Source organism: Anticarsia gemmatalis, chromosome 7, assembly GCF_050436995.1.
Source record: "Anticarsia gemmatalis isolate Benzon Research Colony breed Stoneville strain chromosome 7, ilAntGemm2 primary, whole genome shotgun sequence".
In the NCBI taxonomy this organism is placed as follows: Eukaryota; Metazoa; Arthropoda; class Insecta; order Lepidoptera; family Erebidae; genus Anticarsia; species Anticarsia gemmatalis.
This window is the reverse complement of record NC_134751.1, coordinates 11,188,820-11,211,739: the sequence shown is the minus strand read 5'-3', so window position 1 is coordinate 11,211,739 and position 22,920 is coordinate 11,188,820. Positions and strand designations below refer to the sequence as shown.

Below are 22,920 nucleotides of genomic sequence, written 5' to 3'. Positions count from 1 at the left end.
GTAGCGTGATGAAATATAGCCGATAGCCTTCCTCGATAAATGGGCTATCTAACACTGAAATATTTTTTTCAAATCGGACCCGTAGTTCTTGAGATTAGCATGATTCAAACGAACAAACAAACTCTTCAGCTTTATAATATTAGTATAGATAATACACGTGGCTCAATCTCGGCGTATTACAGAGACCTAAATTGCTTTTTTTCTCTGTGTAATACCGGCAGCTTCGAACCAGGGATTACGCAAAGGCGACCTTTTGCTCTGGGCGATATTTTCCGCCCCAGCTTTTTACCCCTAGTGCTTTAGACATTTTTCTTTCCTTTGCGATATAAAACAGCACGCTTTGTACACGATGAAACAAATTTTTCGTCTAAGATAAATAATGAATACATTTTATATAAATTTTCTGTAACAACACAATTTGAATATTACTCGAATGTTATTATAATATTAATTTACATAATTATGTTTTTGCGTAATGAATGTTAACGAACAGAAAATTATTTCATATAATAATAATTACTCTCGTATCAACCTTATCATGTGGGGCTAATTGCTCATTAGGGATGTGCTTTTAACTTGCCCTTCGCGTTTCACTGCAAATGTAATGAGATATCTGACGCTTACAGACATCGCTTACTTCAAGCTTTTAGCTTCCATCGGTAGCTTTAACCAACTGTAATGTGATGTTAATCCTGACCCAATTAATGCAATGTTGAAAATGAATTTATCGTAAAACTTATAATACTTTACTCAAGGGTTCGTATCAAAGATCATAATTCACTGAAACTATCGCCTTACGTCTACCGATATTAGAATTGGCAGTTCCACGAAGCCAGAGAAAAGGTACCCGTATATTAGAACCAATCTAATCTGCAGCTCTCCGGTGGTATTAAAAAGGCTTCGCTGCCATTGGCGCTTTGAAATCCTGGGCTCGCCTCGATGCCCAGGTCGCCTCCTGACTTTTCTATTAAAAACTTTTAATTAAAATGTAGGCTAAACCTCGAACTTAACGATAAGACAAAGAAACGTTACTTATTGTCGCAGATACTTGAATATTGTATCAGTAGACTGTTTGCTGCCATGTTATCCCAAACTAATACAGTAACTGGATTGGTCTGGGTTATTTACCTCAACGATAAATTACTCAACTTATTCCAAGAAATTTCGTCTCTATTGAGGATAACACGGGAAAATTCCATCAATATAAAAATATGTATTAAGATGTAGATAATGTGTACTGAAGCTATAAGAATAACATTTGAGACTACTTTTAGAAGACACGAAAACAATTGACACTCACGGGACACATCTTGAAACTTTATCAGCGGGCTTATCACGTATCTCAGTTGACAACTAGTGTACGCCAAATTGATGGTCACTATTCAGTACATTGCTACTTTGACGTAACGTGTTAATCACTATAATCTAAGTGAGAAAACAATGTACAGCATAGTGGCTTTCAAACATTTGTCAACTGAGATACGTGATAGCCCCTCAGAGTATATTTACACATCACTGCATTGCCGAAGTAAATATGAGGATCCAAAAATACTCCATTGGTGCTACGCTTTATTCAGTAGCTTTTAATTAGAAACAAAATCTTATAAATGAAGTATTCTAAATACATATTAATTTGTCTCGAGAATATCAAAGCACGTCATTTGACTTGGCAATTAATATACGTTATATTTCTTTTGACAAATCTGTACATAGAGAATTTACGAAATGAGGTCAAGGACATAATTAAGTGTTAATTAATTTATGTTTATTACGGTATTAAAGCAAACATTTCACCTACAAAAGTTTTCGCTGACAGCTCTTTGACTTATTTACTTTTAAGGGGTTTTTGTGACTGAACACCCCAATATAAACTCACCCTCACCATAATTTCAATTCAATTTGTGAGGCGATTTTGTACTTTTTCAATTATAGACAACTGGCAACCTATCAACAAATTTTGTATCAAAACTGTAGCGTGGTTCCCTACAATCGGTGCTATTGAGTATAGAGAGTTTAACATTTAAAATGTGCTTGAAAAAGAGTTCCTACGATGTCCACTAGAGGCGCAGATACTATTTTCATACAAAATTTGCCGATAGCTAGCCGGTTATCGACATTCGATAGTGGTAGAGAATCGCGCAATTGATCAGCGCTTTTCCCTCTTATTTTAGAACATATTTATGTTATGAACATCAATGTCAAACTGCCGATACTCGATAGTACCTACTGACTGTACAAATTTATGCTACGTCTCCTAGTCAATGACAAACACCGTAGACAGTATTTTATACTACGTATGAATATCTCACAATTTGTGCGGATGGGTGTAAGTCTTCTTTGAGTGAGAGCGCCAGTGATTGTGTCACCTTCCCTCAGTAGGTGTTATTACACGCAGAGGTAGACATTAATCTCTTGAACAAATATAAGGCGCTGTTGCCATCTGCCTGGCGGTTTTCACCCAACACTCCCAAACGTAGGTATTCTCTAGTGTTTGCTTATACGAGGGGCGGCTAATTGATTTAATTTCGCGGTAGATTTTTTGGTTTGCTCCTCCCCGGGTGAAAATAATTTGATAAAGTAATTTAAATTTACCAAGTTATAAATATGCGTAAGGACTAAATATAAATTATGAACTTTCCTGAAATGTTTTTAAAACATTTTTACAAAAGTTAAATTTATAGTAAAGCACATTTAAAGTAAATAATATTCTTCCTTCTACTACGGAGATTGAGTAAGCACAGTCGTATTGTTCGGCTCCACACGCAAAACTTCAACCGTCACTAATGCATTGCATATTGATAACATTATCACAAAAATATAACTCGTACGTCAGAAATGCACGATCATGGTGACGGTACATCTGTGTCACACACAATTAGGTGCTTTTAAACTCAGCCGGATAAAAATGTCCGATTTTCCACGCGCACTACCGTGGAACATTCGCACATTGTCAACTGAGGGTTACACAAAGGGAAAGCTGACGCGGCGGGTGTCTATTATTTATCATAACCCATCAATTCGTTCCGCAGTCTGATGAATGCGGGCCGCGCCGCAACCGCACCGATATGCACATAACCGACCATTTAATTGTCCTCCTCGTTTATTTTAATACACGGATATGCTTGAAATTGCTATACCGTGTCAATTTTGCGCCGGTTTTGTTACACTTTTTGCAAATATAATCAATGCACGCTTTCAGGGGTTGAATGGATATAAAAACTTTATTTGTTAAATATTTTTTATGGGCCATGCGTATTCGTAATGCCATTCGTAATGCAATTCGCCATGTGAGATTTTAGTTAACGTTATGATTTGTTTACTAACACCACATAAAGCTGTGCCGGCGGATATAATATATTCCTACAAATAAAGAGTGTGTAGGCGTTCGATTTTTGTATCATTTGTAGACACGTCGCTCAAAAACTGATTTCAATAAGATTTCCTCCGATTCAATTGGCGCGGTCCCGGTACGGAGGTACGGATGGAGGCCGCCTGGGAATTGGGCAGCAAACGGTCTAATCCCGAAGTTTACATGAACGAATCTGTGGGCCAAAGCTAATTTGTAATAAGTACGTCGAAATGTTTTTCCTACGAATCGTATTTGCGGTTTTCCGGTATCCTCCCTCGTAATTACCGAACCCAATTGTTATTCCTGCCATAATAATAAATCAGGGTATGTTTTTTAAAAGTAATCCTATAAAAATATGCCGTTTCATTTTACGACAACATAACTTGGTAAAGTTGAATTTTCATTTTGGTAACTGACGAACTTTTCCTCTGTTAAACCGTGGCGGTCATTAAACTTTTGAAAAATCGGGTGTGGCGTTAGCTGGAGCCGAGCTGTATGCAGCGACCTCTAATAGGATTTGGGAACTCGTGACAAGTGATATTTATTAGCGCACCCATATTGTTGTTGGTGATAAATGTGCTCCCATTATGGCACTACCTCTACACCTGACATGGAATTTCATTTAAAGAAGGAGCCTCCCATATTGCTCCGTTCCACTTGCTAATTTTGTTAGGGCATGAATCATGTTTATGAGACAGCTACATTTTTGTGCGTGTTACGCTGTGCTCTATAAAACTGATTTATTTATTTATCATACGCAAATATCTTGTGTGGCGCCTATACATTAGTATTGGCAATTTATTGACGCTATTATTCACTCTACGAATATTTTTTGCGTCAATTCAGTTACATTAATCATAGTGGTTATTCGATAATGGTGTGAGCTAATTTGCTACTTCTCGACTCGGTTTTACAAATAAGGGAACATGGTAAAAAGTCACGGTATCTACATAAAATATGAACCCCATTTTGATCAAATTCGGGCTTTATCTACCTGGGGACTGCGGGCTCGTGGGGTTGCCCCGAGGTGCTTTGGGCAGCACTCTATAGGTACATTATTAATAATCCTTTCAAAATAAAGAAATCCTATCACGATTCACATTTTTCTATTCATTTTTAAGGGGGCGCGTGACCAAATTCCGTAATACAGTAACTAGAGGAAAAACAAGCTGATCGTTTTATTATTCATTTAAATAATGCTATATTAATGTAGCATTACATTAAAGCCACATAAGTTTGGCAACAAAGAGGCCATCGCCGGCGTCTCGGGGGTGTCGTAAGAGGCAACTAAGACTGTCAGCCAAATGGCCAACAACATCCTTGTTACTAAGAGCTTATTTTGATACGTCACCGCACCGAGGTCATGTTACTGTAAAGTAGAAACATTCAGCCAATATTTTACATGAAACTTCTTATACCTTATTGTGTTTAAAGTTTTATTCTGATGTCATATGCGACTGAAATTAACGGTAAAAGATACTGTATCAGCTAAGAAAGAGCTATATAGTTAAACGAAAATAAAATAAAGTATTGCCACAAATTGCAGTATGAGTAGACAATAGATTGCAGAAGCATACAGTGATTAATAGTGACATAAAGCCTTACAATTTGTTCGAACAACTTGGGCCTTCGCCGATAAATGTTGATCGAGTCGCTTCGATAGTCCAAAATTCCAACCGGCATGTTCGAACGTTCCTTTATATTGCTTTCCCAAATACATATAGCAAGCAACGAGCTTGCCAAATGCATGGCCGTTCAACCAATTGTTTTCCTCGTGTGATTGTACGCACCTACCTCTCTCATATTTTGACCCACCTCTCTGAATAACTAACATGTTTTACTTGTCTTCGCGTTATTCCTGTTTATTTTATATCAGAAAATATTGTCCTGTCTCAAAACACTCGGAAGTCGCATTAAATTTTAACAAACGTTTCGACTTTAAATGACTCCCCAAGGTTTCCAAGATAATGAATAAAAAAACTTTTAACACATTTCTTTCAATTATACAACTGGAGTGAAAACATGAGCGCCATCTTTATTTCTTATTAAAATTTTAAATGACATTTTATTTTCTTTTGAAAGTCTAATTAACAAGTCACAGAAACATTCTTTTCGGAGATGAAAAGCCTGTAGAGAGCATCTAATTATGTCGTTACAATATTTTTAATTACATGCCGGTGACATTTAATTAACATTTCACATATTGAGCAATTTCTTCTTTATTTACGCAACCTACTTTTGATGATGATATTTATGAAGATACAATAATAATTGGCAGCCGTTCAGATTCAAGTGACGCTGTTAACTTCACCGACAGAGTAAATGAAAGTATAATTATTAAAATAAATACGGAGCGGACGGGAGGAATGTGGTTCTTTTACAGCGACAATATAATATAACTTTACACCTCTTGTGAAATTTATTTTATTAAAATAGCTGTCATATTAAACTGAATTAAGTTAGCCATGACTTATTTCCAAAAAATACCTAATAGTCAATGTTATTTAACGCATAATAACCCATTGACGTACCCAATCTATTGATTCGATTCAGTCGGAATTTTTCAAGAGATTGACTACTCTGTGTTCAAATCTAAGGATATAAGCACGCTAGGAACGCTGATTATAGTTTCATACAACATTAATCGATGACTTTTCAATATTCTACAGACAATACTAGAAGGAACTCGCCACTTTCGTATCATTACTAAGACATTTACTTATCTCCATACTAAAATGCTGCATATTTGTCCACAGGAACAGTCTCACAAATCGTACCGTCCGCTGACGGTGCTGACCTTCAGATGGAACTACGCGATCCACGGCCTGCAGCCGGCTGGCTACCACCTCGTCAACTTGCTGCTCCACGCGCTCGTCTCACTACTGTACTACAGGTACGAATGATAATTATTAACTATTTATGTGTATGTCCAAATATGGCTTGAAATACCCATAACTTGAATTAAGTAAAAATATTATTTGTTGAAGTACAAGATATAACTGTCAGATTTGTTGCCTGTACCGCAATTCTCTACAGTCGGTACTGTAGAGAATCGAGAGGTTGACATTTAAAATTGATTGCCAAAATAGTTCGTACGGAGCCCGGAAAAGGCGCTTAACAGATTTTTTTCTCGATAGCTAACCGGTGTTCCTTGGTCAATAGTAGTAGAGAATCGAGCTTCTGATTAAAGTTATCTGACGGCAGAAATATTGTAAACAAGCATTATTCTTCGACGACCAGCTAACAACGACTAGCTATATATCGCTAGTAACAAAATCATTAAGAATACTGATCACTATCTAATGAGTTTCAAAAGCTATCTATTAACTAAGCAGGATAAGAACCCAAGTTGTCCAGTAGATCTATATCGACATATCTCGGATCCCTTCGCAGTACCTAAACACTGTTCCGTGTAGTAGGCACCATCGGGACTGAACATTAAACAATCCTGCAGTTAGCACCTAGAGACCGGTTGCTCAACACACTGCACAAATCTAGGGGCTTCCAAACGTAGCTCTGTGTGTGGTTAAGATTAACAAACTCAGCAGTGCTGTGCTTCAGTGCTGTAGGCATACAGTATTTGTATCTAAGTTGTACTGTGTTTTACGTATTTTATAAGTATCATTTCGATATGTTTAAAAGGAAACACAATTAATTGCTACACTTAATAAAAATGAGAAGATACAAATAACAATACATCACCGTTTTCATTGCGGAGTACTCATTCACGGATAAAGTGAAAGACTAAAAAAAACTCAACACCTAAAAGAAATAAAAAAGTAATAATATAAAAGCAAGTAAGCGAATCTGCGCGCAGCAGCCTGGACACAATATGCAAGTTTTTGCAAAAAGTTTAAGCGTCTACAATAGGTGTCGACAAAGCTATGTCCCACAACATGGCCGACATCAAAAATAGACAAGTGTGCATGCATAATGTACCAGAGATCCAATTAAACATGCGCTGTAACGCTGAATCGTGTACCAACTAATTATGTGCATGACCGTCGAGATTTCCTGCCTCATTTTCATACTACCAAAACTTTGTTCGCTCTAACTTTTTGTTTTATAGTGCGAACAAATCCCAACTTTTGATTGTATAACTGAAAATCGGCAGCGCAGCCTAACTCTGATCTCGTTAAAACTCCAATGACTTTACCACCTAAATGGGATTGATTAAAGAACCCAGGAAAGCTTAATTGGATGAGAAGAGCGCTATAGAACCGGCGGCCTTTCGAATCTTAAGTCTGCTTAAATGATTATTAATTTTATTTACCTTGGACGCAATGTAAATTGTTATCATTATATCGGGTATATAAATGTTATCTTTGTCTGTGTTTTCGGGATCCTGAATAATTAGATTCCGAACTGTGTATTCGGGTGTCCGAAAATTAATTGTTGTTATTCCATAATATTGGCACAGCAACAAATTGTTATTCCGTTAATAAAGAGCGTGAGAAATCGATCATTTGGACAGTGAGTCTTAAATACCACCACTGTACATAGTACATAGAATATACATCTAGTAGGTATTATCTTCTGGTTGTGTTTACTTAATAACCAATTGATGAATATAAATCGAACCGACTGTCCAATCAGTAGTGACCTGCATCGTTAACCCTTAATTGATAATTGAATAGGGAAACTTTTAATTGTTAGGACTCAATAATCCAGCTGTGAGTCGGAGCAGACGGCGAACGTTTAATTATTCAGTACAATATAACGCCGATCGACTGCTTTGGGTTGTTTATGCCACCGTCGAGTGAGTTTTAATTTATTTTTACGCCCTGCAAAATTGAGTTAACGCGCTTGCACTGCGGGTGAAAGAAAGGGTGGATGTTGTGAATCCCGCCTCGTGTCGAGCTTTTCATTTTGCAAGGTTGCGTGCTCGTTATCATCCCTCGCAAATTGTACACGCACTGCTCCACACCGCTGACGTACGGCTCTGATTGAGACAGCGGATTCCTTTTCTCCTTGTATATATTTTTCACACGAAATATCAGTTTCGGATCACGCCTACGTGAATAGTGCTGTGTTAACGATCTCACTGAATATAGTGAATATGCATCGTATAACACATTCCAGTAGAAATAATGGTGGTGGTATCACATAAAGTTACGTTAAGTTAACAACACCTAGGTGGCAGTAGGTGGCATATGCTAGTGGCGACCCAGTTTCCTCGTGTGTACTAATATAATCGTGGTCGAAGTGATTGTAGTGAACACCGAGAACCGAAGAAACGAAATGACCTCACGTTAAGATCGCATGAAACTTCATTATGGCGCTGAAACACGAATGTAAATGAGCGTTGTATACATTTCATTCGGTTTTGTTATTACTTTGAAAATTGAAGTTGTAATAGGACGCCAGTGTTGCCATTAATAAGTAGTTACAATTTGGGTCATCCGTGCAACGCTGGCAACTGTTCCAGTTAAGCCAGTTTTAATCAGGCAGGCGTGCGCCCGATCCCCTTAGTTACTGCTAATTACGGATACTTGGTGTCCACCGCGAACTTAGCCCGGCTTATGCTCAATATCCAATTTGCCAGCATAATCCTATTAACGATTTTCGAGCTCTCATTATTATTCTAGTGAGGCGGACGTAGTTACAGAACATAGTTGTGGTGGCCGATTTGTACATACATATGTATTTACAACTTCCCTTTGATAACAAACCTATATAAACGATTCGATAACAAACTTCAAGTGAAAGGAAAACTTTCAGCCCATGTTTGCGGCGAATCCACACTTTTTGATGGTTGGCTTTCGTGCAAAACTGTTCTCGGCATATTTAAAGTGTAGTAAATAGCGAAGTTGCCGCACACAAATATAACATTTGTACGCTATTTACGAACCTAGAATTGTTCCATCTGAAGTGTTACCTACATTCCAAAAATATTCTACGGATCTTTACATTACGGCGGGGCTGCAAATATCGTCGGTATTTCTATTCGGCTCGGCGAGGATAGGCGAGTACGGCCTCGCGAGTAGAGCACTACTGTCTATTTCCCTTAACAGTGCTTTGGAGGTGTTAATATTCACACGCAAATGAGTCATTCACAGTCAACAATAACCTGGCAACTGAGCACGAATATCACTCTAATCTGCTAAATTGTAAGCCGACTTGAGCCATTTCCCAGTTATTTAATACAAACCCGACAGACGTAATGCCACACGAGCTAGTACGTTTGTGTGACGACGACAACAACTTGTTTACGCCACTCAAAAGTTTTTAATGTGCTTAGTGCCGAGCTCACTCCAATCATATTAGAGTATCAGGCGGAAATTTTAGGCTCCCACATTATTTGCAACTCGAAAATGTTCAACTTCAAACTTATAATGGAATTACTTTCGAATTCATGGCTCGCTGCCGTTTGCATGCGGAAACCCTAATTTGAAAGTAATGCATGTTGTAATATATAACTTCTTGCGTTACCTGTGTTACGGACATCGCGGATGCTACACACGTACACAAAGAAGCACAATTGTAGCAAGCTCGCACGGGCAGAGCAGAGAACGACTAAATGAGATCAGTAATATCTATTTGGTAACAGTACACCAGAGTAATAACGGACAAAAACAACCTGTTTACAGTTAATAACGCTGATATTAATTAATTAAATATCTCTAAAAGTAAGTTACAAGTAACCGTTAAACTCTCGGCGGAATAATAACCGAAGCAACTCGAGCCCAAGCAACGGAATAGGCAAACAAGAGAATTTGTTACGTAAGACACGAAGCTGTTGGGGCCATTCATAACGTAATGAAGCGAAACACGCAGCGAGAGGCCGCCCCAAACTTTTTACCGCAGAGTTAAATTAGTTTTTCATAGTCCCCGCACATCTCTGACGTCATATAGTTAGTCACGAGCCTTTGTCTTATCCTCCGTGCGAGTCATTAATTACGTTTAGTAATTAATTTACTCGTAATGCGAGAGTATCGTTATTCAGAAATAATTAAGTCATTTATTAATTAAAACTCCCTGGATGGTTAATTACGGTACGTATGTGCTGTTGCGGCCGGATCGTCCTAATAACTGTGGCTGAATGGAAAATAAATGGTTCAGCGAAACAGTGAACGCAGGGTGGAAGTGGAAATGTAATCAAACACATGGAAGGACAAAAAAGTTTATCTAACAGGATCTCCCCATTTGACAAACCGTAAAAAACGCTTCTACGTTTCGCGGTTGTTCACATTTGCATACGCATATTTGCTTTTACACAGTTTTATTAACTCAGAAACGGTTTAGTGTGATAAATGTATTCACACTTATACCACCCTGGAGGATAGGCAGAGCGTTGTTTAATCAACTTGGCAGCCATGTTTAATTCTTTCACATGTTTTCCGCGTGTATGACACGACAAATGGAATATTTTATGCACATATATTTTGAGCTCCACATTGAATGTTACAGTTGTTACACAGAAAGTTATAAGCCGCAGGTTGCTCGCAGGATACTTACCGAAAGTTGTTCGTTTAATATGGGTTGCGGTACCTTTATACAGGAAGTAACTAATTCATATATTCGTAGGAAGGAACGTGACGTCACTTGGCCCATTACCTACCTCACGAAGTCATACGACGCACATAAATCGCTAACTCAGATATAAAACTAAGAAGAAACAAAAGCGCGCAATAAATAGAAAAATATAAGAGTAGTAAAAATTATATGACGAGAGTAAAGTGCCGTGACGATTTGCGATCCCCCGGGTTCCATTACTGGGTACATACTTTTATTGCTGCTCCGTATTTTTCTTTTACAACGTACGTGCAAACGTGGTTTAGCGACATAGGCAATGAATACATTATGCCTATTTGATTGATTGCGATGCGGTTACATGGAATGGTAGCCGCCGGCTCTGTTACCAATTAGTTCAATATCAGGGTCACTAACACGTGACTGTAGCGATTTGGCGCTACAATGACGTATGCTTTGCTTAATTATTAAAGACATAAAGTCTATTTATAGCGCAGGTTTGAAACTGTTTTCAATAGCACGATTCTGGACAGTGGTACTTTCGGGTATCGAGAGTTTGACATTTAAAATGTACTGTCAAAATAGTTTCTAAGACGCCCGCTGGAGGCACTGAACCGATTGTCATACAGCATTTTTGGATAGCTAGCCGGTTGTCGGTAGTCGATAGTGGTAGAGAATCGAGCTACAGATCATACATGTATAGTGCAACAAGAGTACAAAACTTTTTGTACGTCACTTGCGTATTTCCACGAGCACCGAGAATCCGTCAGACGCCTTCTAGATTTTTTACATAATGTTACTTTCGAGACTAAGATAAATGGGGTGTTATTCTAGCACTTCATTTGTCAAAAGCGGATGAAGGGTGTACGAGAAAATGATGAACATTCACTTTTTCCGTGTATCTGTCGTTAATTTGAATTTTCCGGAGTGTTACTTGCAAACAGCCTTGATGACAAATTATATATGATCATATATCATTTCTCCGAAACATCCAGTATCTCGGTGAAGAGCACATTTAACTAAATAATAGACATATGACTACAACGCTGTTGTTATCGATAATGCGTTAGAAAAAGTATTTTCTTAACAACATATCAATGTCTGTAAAATATAACTGAAACCTCTTCCAAAAATAATTTATGATAAACGTGTATTTGTTCGTAACATTGTCTTATAAACATCCCTTTTTATTTTGACCTTTCTCATTTATTCAATTTGACTAAAAATGAAGGGCCGGTGTTACACGAGCCAAAATGTTTCTTCTCAAAATATACACATCACTTGAAACCACAAATGACTGACATTTCGCCCCTTATCTTCAACACAAACATCCATAACATAACATGGAAAATATAAAACCCTTTTCACATCGCATTCCTTGAATAGCCGACCCACATTCAATGAAATATTCTAGGTGTTATCTTAATAAACAGTACCGTTCAATACCTAGGCTTTTCATAGCAGATAAAGAATTTCTCAATGTGCATTCGAAGCATGAGAGCTCTTTATGTAATCTAGCTTTTAATCTATTTCATACCTTCTTTGTTGTGGGGAATGTTTGCTTGGAATCCTTTCTTCAGTGGTTTAATAGTCTGGAGAGGAGCGGTCAATAAAGTTTTGTGTCTAGGACTTAGCAAAGACGAACTACAAAAGTGAAGGACTATTTTCGATTACAATCGTCATTCAGTTAGCTATCAAAAAAGACGAACAAAAATCTGACCAATAACCTCTAGCGGATACAGTAAGAACTAATTTGGAAGTGCATTATAAATTTCAAACTCTCGATAGTCGATAGCAGTGACTGTAGAATATCGCGCTAGGTTTAAATATATTTTATTTTTCGTAATAGTCATACTTATATTAATATACATATAGCAAAAATACACTTTTTTAAAATAATTACAACGTATTTAGACGAGGATAATGTGGCTACGAGATTATGTCAGTTGAATGGCTGTTACAAAGGGCTGGTGGACCACCATCCCGCCTGCCAAACGTGATAATTATGATCTACTGGGGTGTGCACTGTAGCGATGTAGGGAAGCCCTTGTTCTGTAGTACCAGCCGTTTAAATTATTTGATTGATATCGCCTTCTGAAATGTTCATTGATGTACAACAATATTTAGTATGGTTGAGTAAACATCTGTTTACGCATCAGAAAGTATGGCGAGTTTGGATATCATTCGAATTGAGAACAATTTTGCTTATTTGAGCTCTAGCACTACGTTCTTGTAGCATAATAGTCGAAATAAATATTTAGTCGAAATTAACATTTTATAAAATTTCTTTGACATGAGGCTTTGATTTTTCAGTCTATGGGCTTGTTATTCATATCGATATTAATATACACAAAAATTTTTGAATAGTTAAATGTTATTTTGACATCCTCACATTTCGCGTTTCGAAAAGTTTTATGCGTCACCAATTTTATTCTTGTTTTAGGTATAATTTGTAATTACTTGGAACAAAAATGTCTTTATTTTGATTAAGGAGTAAAATTAACCACAACGTGTATTTTAACGAAAACAGCTTCCAAGATGGCAGCGAAAGCAACATCGTTAGATTGTAAATTCAGAATATTAATTAATACGCCTAACTTAAGAATTAGGCCAAGTATCGACGCTCGCCTTTTGAGATAAAACACGAGATATATTTTAATAAAATTATATTTAAGACGGGTTTACTGCTTGCGTAGATGTTTCCTGGCGAGAATAACAAAATAAATTGAGGCGTAATATGGTACAATATCCATAATTTGATACTTATACAAGAAATTTATTTTTTAGATCAATACTTTGCGATAATCGGTTAAAAGCTGCGGGAAACAGAGTGTGCAGAATTCGAGTAATGGAAAATGATTATTATTAATATAAAAAGACATAAATCTCGTATTCGAACACAAAAACCAGTTACTGAGATTCCCATAATCTGAATCATCTATTCGTTAAATAGTCCGACAACTTAGTAAAAAGTCTTAGCATGCACGATTTATTCAGATTATTATGATCAATTCTGCCCTTATCCAAAAAAATAGGTGTATTAAACAGCCACCATCAGCTGCATAAGTATTATTGAAGTTCCAAAATTAGAGTTTTGTTCACCTCTGCCACTCGTGATCCTTGCATAAAAGAATCTCTACCAAGCTAGTCACAAAGATGTTATGAAAAGCCGAGACTAAACCCAGCCTGTTATTTCAGGCTCACATAAACAAGCTGTTTAAAGAACAAATTGCCGATGACACAGGGACATCAGAACTCCACGAATAACGCCGACTATTTGTAGAACGCGAAGCTTTTCAAACTTTTAATCCGAAGTGATGTAGCAGCCGTATTTAGGTGTACATTGAAAGTGTGAACGGTTCGTTACACGTTGAATGTTGACGTCAACTTGTTCGTACGAGGCTTGCACTTCGCTAACTTTAGCAACTAGGCACTGCGATCAAGTGGCTGTCCCAAAAATCTGTCGGAACATTTTCCATTTTTATAAAATGTGTAAAAAGTTTTCTTATTGATTTTAGTTTTCGCTAGCTGATCCGTGCAGCACCTTTTTCATGTAGTTTAAGCAGAATAAAATAAAAAAGGGGTTTAGGTTTCTTTAACTGATAAATTATACAAATCGATTAAGTTACTTAGTTGTAAAAGAGTAACAGACAATAATTAGACTTGCGCATTTGTGGTACAATGTATGTATAATTTATTAACAAACATGATAATATCACGATTAGCTTACTCATTACACATATAGTTAATATAGTACCTACAATCAACTAGTAAAACAACGATTCCAACATCAGATTTCAGGAGGAAAATCATCCACAGTTTACAAATAAATCCCGTCCCCTTTCATGCCACGAGATAATGTTTAGCTTTCAGAAATTCCAACAAGTGAAACCGTTGGTAATACACGTTTTCACACAAAACACAATACTATTGGGTTCTAAAAGGCTACTGTCAATCGCGATAGAACAAGAGAGCTTTAATTGAAGTTAAATTACTGGTGGGCAATGTTTTCACGATCGAATCTATACTAATATTATAAAGCTGAAGAGTTTGTATGTTTGTTTGAACGCGCTAATCTCAGAAACTACTGAACCGATTTGAAAAATTATTTCAGTGTTAGATAGCCCATTTATCGAGGAAGGCTATAGGCTATATATCATCACGCTACGACCAATAGGAGCACAGTACCAGTAAAAAATGTTACAAACGGGGAAAATTATGACCCATTCTCTCTTATGTGATGCAAGCGAAGCTGCGGGGGAGAGATAGTTACTTATAATCACTTTGATATGATTGTGGACATTTAATCGAAAATGCCGTTCTCGATTCACGGCACATCAATACTCCACTTAAATAAAATTACTATCGTTCACTACTGTTCTTGGAAACACACAATGTATACTTCGAGGAATACAAATTATTATAGTAATAAATAATTTTCGCAATTTTGCGCTCATTCCTGACATATGAATGTAACATACTAAATATATTTATTCAGATGCACGGGCAATACGTTAATTAATTGTTTAATTAATTGACTTGTTGTCTGTTTTCTGATTCGTGAAACTATGTACAAATTAAAAATATTATAATTTTCAGCGATCATTGCTACTGTTTTTAAATTATAAATGTATCGATACACAGGGTAATTATGTTATGATTTTAAACAATTAAAGATCGCACGCATGTTCATTATATTGTATGAGATATGTATATAACATGGGACGATGGTTGCATTCGTGATAAGATATCTATCTAATCCCACAAGTTTTAGTCAAGTTATAATCGACAAAAAAATCGCCAGTATTAATAGTATAAATTGAACCCATTAATGTCCCACTGCTGGGCAAGGGTCTCCTCCCGTAATGAGGGAGGGGTTAGGCCTTGAGTCCACCACGCTGGCCAAGTGCGGGTTGGGGACTTTGCATGCCCTCAATAAATGTATGAAACAAATTTTAGGCATGCAAGGTTTCCTCACGATGTTTTCCTTCACCGTTGGAGCATGTGATAATTATTTCTAATACACACATAACTTCGAAAAGTCATTGGTGTGTTGCCTCGGGTTCGAACCTGCGACCACTTGCGTGGGAGGTTGCAACTTATACCACTCGGCTATCAGTATTAATAGTAATATGAATAAAATTACAAATAAAAAATAGTACTTCATCACCGATATTTTACCCTCTAAATACCCTATCGAGAATAACTTCAAATAAATGTGTTTCTATTTAAGTTTTATTCAAAGGTATTTTATTCAAACTAAACTAATTGCTACAGGTTGATAGGTCTTAAAAACTTCAATCACGTAATTTAAAGTCGTTCAAGAGTGAAATTCATTTGCGAGTGAAGCACTGAAGTACTAGAAAAGTCATCAAGCAACATTATGGGGACCATTACATTCAGCTTTCTTTGAAAACGCCTTGACTTTTTACCGTACGAAGCAGATTGCTGAAATAAAATTCAATCTGAAATCTAATGCTTGGAATTCAAAGAAGTGAGTATCGTAATGTGACTTTCTTAGAAATGTTTAGACTGTGTCATTTAGTTTTCGGGGTAAAATTACACGATTAACACGTCAAATGACTGTGCGGTTGTTTGATAATAATCGTGTAGTTTCCTGGTATGACATCGTCAATCATGAATATGGAAAAGTAATTAATTAATTCTAGTTAATTCTTGATATTCACATATTTGTAGATACATGTTTTTGGTAAATACTCTAGACTCCTAGCGAAAACTTTGTATGACATTGAATGACAGACTAATTCTATTCAAATCCAAAAGTTTTCAGCTGATTTGAATTGTTTGAATCCGAACAAGCGCTCAATCTAATCGTGCAATCCTACCCTTGAAATTATAGTGGCTTTGTCGTAGATACTTTATATCTGCTACGACAGATCTACGTAAGTGCTACGCCGCGCCACGTAGCAGTCTGTAGCTACGCCTACGTCAGCGTCGAGACACGCGATCAAGAGGTGACATAATGTTAAAGAAGACATTGAAATCAATGTTTATTTACATCAATTTTGTTAAGAGTGATCCCTTATAAGGTCGTAAAGTCTTTAAAATCGCACACTGGTGATTTATAAATATATATTACATTTGAAATAAAGCGGCCACATACTTCACCGCCATTATTAAATAACTTTATCATAAATGAAACGGTTTGAAAACACTATTCTACGTTCAGTAACAAAGCGTAAAACTCACACATTCAAAGTTTTAGTCAAATTCATAAAAGTTAAAATAGAAAATACATGTAAATTTCCAACGCTTTGCTCGGTAACATTTTTGGCATGGAAGTTGACATTATTCACAGCAATTTTTCATATCTCTCTTATACAAGCCGATTATAAATTCAAATAAGTGGACCTTTTCGCCTGATACTTTGGCGCGATTTAGAGATTCAATTAATTTTTAATACGACTGGGACACAACTCGTTATAACAACATACATATTAATATTATGTTTTAAATTCACATTTAAATACTGTTTTGCGACAATACTTCGATGACGCAACTGTTTTAGGCCGGAATTCAAATCAAACTTTATAGGTAACTGAAGTGAAGTAATACCGCAATAGTTGGACGTATTATTATTCTGTTCATAACCATTTCTATTTATAGAATAGTGTTACTCAACCCCCTAGGCGCCTATATTCAACAACATTACCTCGTGAAGCTTTTATCATACAAATGAATAAACTTTTTACGGCTCCTTCCACTTAGTTACCTTAACGTTCACATGCGTTAAGTGTACAAGTATTTCCATTAAAAGTTTCCATATAAAATGGCGATAAACTATATCGTTACAATTACGAAACAAATAACTATCGCCGACGTCAAAAGCGTATCGATTCAGAGGAGCTCATTAGGTGCCCGCTTCGCGAACAAACTAGCCATAAATGTTTTTTCGCTAACTTCGCGAGAGATTTCGTCAGATTCACAAAAAGTCGCTAACGAGTGCCTTAATTCCGGCAGAAGTTAGCCGTCGGGAGCACCTTCGCCGCGTTACTCTCAATTAGTCGTTGTTCCACCTCTGCGGCAAAGTTGCGGCCGCACGCCGCACGCCGCCGCGGCGCCACTGGACAAACTTACCCAATTATTGTCATTCGACTTCCGCAGTTCACACAGTTACGACGTCCCTGCCCGAGTTATTTACTGCAACATGATAGCTCTGCAAGTGTACGAGATACTCCACACAATTTTAAAGTGTCGTTGATAATAGAGTTGACACTCCCCGGCGCCGCGGCGGTCCGTTCGTTATTACCTGTTCGTTCCCATTATAACTTTGTCGATTTCACAATCCGTGTTGCAACATTGTGTTTTTATATTGTACACGTATCTACATTATAATAATATGTACATACTCGAGCACCTCAGATTCCAATAACGTTCACGAGCAGCGTAATATCAATTAAACATTAACTAACAACAATTAACTGCTATCGTAAACAATGATTCGCTTTAAACAACATTGGTAATAAACACATACTTCCGTTTTAATTACAAGTCGGTTTCATCTGAAGGATCTTGACATTAATTCTGCCTCTGTATTTACAGGGACTTGATGTGATTGTTGCTCTAATTCAATTGCCGTCAATCGGGCTGTCAATGCGTTGGTCAATTTATGACATGTAATTTACTTTCCCTCGGAGGCATTACGTCTTGTCCCTTGTGATATTACTAAGTGACATTCGAACATTATTGTGACTGATTGGAATAAACCTTATTGTACTAATGTTAAAGTTTACTTTTGAACTTCAGCTGAGTTGAAGCTATGTATGTATAGTCTCGTAAATATTTAAATCGAATTGTATTCACAACATATGATAGGTAAAGAATCAATTCTGGATAACCTTGTAGATAAAATGACGAGATATTGTAGCATTAGTTGTTACACAAATTTAATATGTATGCTACAGCCTAACTCGAAGTACTAAGTACGTTTATTATTGTTTGTCTTCAAATATTCGTATTTTCCTTACAAAAGTAATAAAAATAAACTCATGTACTATTTACATTTGTTGTAGCACTAAAAATTAATTTATTCCGAACGGTGCGTGAACTTGTCGAAACATATCACAAAGATCGTTAATCCACGAACAAAGTGATTTCAAATCAAACTTTCTCGAACAGTGATTCGTTTGAAATAAGTCATTAAACTTTCACTTATAGAATAAAACATAAAAATCTATCTATTAAAAGTTGTACCGTCAGGTTTGCGTTGTGCGTGCCAAATGAAACCACAAAAGTTTCCACAACTCCCTGCTACTGATCCGATACAAATAGTGTAGAAATTCAACGAATTACTTCATTCTTAGTTTTAAAAGATTCTGTTTTGTGTTAAAGCCAATAGCCTCTTTTGCTATTCTACAGTACTTTTTGTAAGTTCAAAGTCTGTTTGCCTGAGAGCTTGTTGGCGACACAGTATTTTGTGTAAATCTTAACACACACTTGGTCATCGTGGTGGACTAATCTAACCAGTCATTAACAACTAGCAAAAATAAAAAAAAATTGCTTGCATCATTATCAGTGTCAATGGATTCCACCCATGAACTATTTTTCTTTTTAGTCAAGAATAACGTTGACCATTAAAAGCTCCATCATAACCACAGTTAACCTAACAGCCATTTGTAACCGAACCTCACTCGATCGCTAATAACGCATCAGACGGCTGTAAACAGCGAGTGGCCTACAAAAACATTGTAACTTAAGACTTCCCATCGGCTGTTTATCCTGACCTAGTTATTTTGTTACAGGGTGTGCGCGATGTTCCTGCCAGAGTTCGCAAGCTTCGTCGCGGCCATTTTATTCGCCGTGCATCCCATTCACACAGAAGCAGTAAGTGTGTTTTTATTATGACTCACGAAATGTGTCAACTTACTTAACTTTGGTAGTTGTAGTTAAACTATGTGCAAAACGTATTGTTTATATACTTCAGTTTTGAAAAGATTTTGTAGGTTTTGAACTTGTGAATATAAGTCAAACGCATTTTAAGTAGCATAAGTTCTTCAGTAGGAATTATCGAGTATTGAGAGTTTGACATTTAAAATGATCTGAAGAAATCGTTTCTACGGCACCCGCTAGGAGTGCTAAACAGGTTTTCATACAAAATTTGACTTAAGTCCATAGTAACAAAAAATCGCGGTAAAGCAGTCGTGTTTTAGAGGATATTATTCGATTAATATTGTTGTAATAAAACAATGTGTGACTAGCGTTCGTCAACGAACGCTTTCTCAGAACTAGATTCAGATGCTTATTGTATTATTTATGAACATAAGCGGAAGATAGATTATTTCGCTCTGTTAAACGGTTAGCAACTCGTTTCTAAGTAAAAGTGATTTTGCTTTCTATCATAACAATAACTACGGGGAGTTTAAAAAGATATAGGCATCACGTACATTAACCATGTCATTGCAAATTCCATAGGTTTGTAAGGACAGCTTTATAAAACATAACGTACATTTTCGAATTATAATATAATCAATCATTGTTACTCCGCTTGGGTGAACTTAAAAAAAGTATTCATGCGAAATGGGACAAACATGTTTTCATTTCCTGATCGCTTTGAAAAGCTTTAAAACTGATCCGACCAAATACGTCGTATCGGATAGCACTCGGTTAATATACATCCCAAATATTAAACGTTTTATATTCGAAATAACAACACGCTGTGTATGACAGTATCCGATGTGATTTGTTCGATTTCGGCCTTGCATTTTGTGCCACATCGACCTGTTTCGTGTGTTTTTAATTTGAAAATTGTAACTCTAAAATGAATGATAAACATCTGTAGCGCTATTTTCTATAGTCGGAACTATCGAGTATGGAGGTTTTGAATCAGTTCCTTCGGCACCCGCTAGAGGCACTGATCCGATTTTCATACAAATTTAAATTTTGATTCGATAGTCGATATAAAAAAAGGTTATTCGTACGATTTTGTCTATGAAGACTTTAGGCAACATGGAAGTCTTTAGCCAAATTTCTTTACATTTTGGAAGTCACCCAATAGTGCGATAGTGAAAGAAGATGATATATGCGTTAAATAAGCATAAATTCTCAGCCTTATACAAAATTATATTTATGGTTTTCAATACATTATGCTTAACAAAGCAAGCGGCAATGCAGTGCTCCAAAGCCGGAGATCATGCTTAAGCCATTAATCCTAGCCGCTGTCAGTTTGTGACGCAGACGGCTAGGATATAACAGAGATTTTATAAATGTTTATGAAACTCCATATTCATTTCCTCGAAATTTCCGACTGTGAATTAAATTCTGATATTTCTGAAAGTACCTGGGTATTTAAAAATATTAGATTTAATAAAGTTGTAATATCCGATTACTGATTGACCCAAAAAATATGTTCATTATTTAATTAATAGATCCGAATTGACCGCGATTTATAACTGAAGAAAACAAGTAGCATCGACGTTTTAAAATAGGATCCTCATTCTTCAGAGCTTTTCCTTAGACTATGAATTGTGCATATAAATTATTGTAAATTATAAATTCTGCTTGTTTGTAACTTGCGTATATTCTTATGTATCCATCTAAAATTCTTATTCTGTGGGTTCTAATAAAGTAAACAAAGTCTCTCGCTCTATACTTATCACTATATTAGCTTGAGTACATTGTGTACTTGTGCATTTTATGTGACGGCCACCGGTGCTAGGCCACTTTACACACGCTTTACGACGCCAATTCCTTCCGTGACAAGTACTCTTGTAGATGCTTGTACCATTGACTGCGAAACGTGGGAACGCTACATTTTGTTCACAAAGCATCCTTTTATTGAATTGAAACGATTTTATATCGATTTATAGCTTTATTTTGTTCCTTTCGTAGATTCAGTGTGACTTTAGAGTCGAGAGTTGGCTTAGATTTTGTCATAAGTCTTATCATATTAACTGTCAAAGATTGTCAGTTGCCTAACTAAAATCTGATGACGTTACTATTATTATAGGTGTACGGAAAGTGTCAGGCTTACTAACTACTGATTTGTGTCCGCTAAAACTTTGTGACTGGTTATTAAATGCTCAATTTAATCAAATTAAAATAAATGCTGGAAGTCCGTATGTAGGCATATATTTCCCTGTCAAGTCCCCATTAAGTTGTCTAGTCACACGGTAGGTCATCCTATTTATTCACGTAAATCGTTTCCAACAACTCGGTGTTAGGTGTAAAGTACTAGAAAATAATAGTAAACCATGCAGCAGTAGTTCACAATTGCACACGAGGTGTTTTATACACTAGCAGAAAAATATCGTAAAAATATCTATATCCCAAAAACTATTAAAGTCGTGAAACAACGAACTCGTAACTCGTAACTTATTCAAGTAGACATGGACAATGGAACAAATGTATTAGACCTGTGTTCATTGTAATTAATGTTCGATTTTTGGTGTGTGGTAACGATTAGTAACAAATGTGTTCTGTAGCGCGATTCTCTACTGTCGATACTATCGAGGATCAAAAGTTTGACATTTAAAATACTGCCAAAATAGTTCCTGTGACGCCCGCTAGGGGCGCTGATCAGATTTTCATACAAAGGTTCTCTATAGCAAGCCGGTTGTCGCTGGTCGATAGTGGTAGAGAATCGAGCTACGGTAGCAGCCTCCTGTACCACTTTACGTCACGCGTGGAGCGACATGCCAATTTTACGTCCAGTCAGCTGTAAACTTGACGATCTTTAAACTTCACCGTCGACGTGGCTCTTCCAATTAGAAGCACCCGTTTTTACTGTGTCGTATTTTATACGACATACGATTTACATTCCCGACAAACATAATATACTCCTCGTATTTTAAAACACGTACGATTTTGTATAAAATAAAATTGTACATTTTATTTCGGAGTCTGTAGTCGGCAAGATGTGTTTGTAGTGTGTACGCTATAATGAAGCAAAGAGAATGAGGCTCCTCGGCTCGGCCCCTGTAAGCCTTAACCATGTTTGCTATTTTTATAGACTGTGGTGCGGTCACCGCTATTTCAGCTGTCTTTACGGCGTCTTCTGGGCTCCCCTTTCTCTTTAGGTTTTTATTTGTAGAATAAATAAAAAATAAATAGTATAGGTAATCATTATAAAAAAAATTGTC

The 22,920-nt window shown here is 36.6% G+C and overlaps 1 protein-coding gene across 1 annotated transcript in view; it reads left to right on the top strand.

Moving 5' to 3' along the window:
• Tmtc3 (Transmembrane O-mannosyltransferase targeting cadherins 3) overlaps positions 1 to 22,920 on the top strand; it is a 114,069-nt gene that overhangs the window by 83,419 nt on the left and 7,730 nt on the right. Inside the window, exons 2-3 of the mRNA XM_076116097.1 lie at positions 6,106 to 6,242; positions 19,585 to 19,666. Of these exons, the coding sequence (XP_075972212.1) occupies positions 6,106 to 6,242; positions 19,585 to 19,666 (219 nt within the window). The remainder of the gene's footprint in view (positions 1 to 6,105; positions 6,243 to 19,584; positions 19,667 to 22,920) is intronic.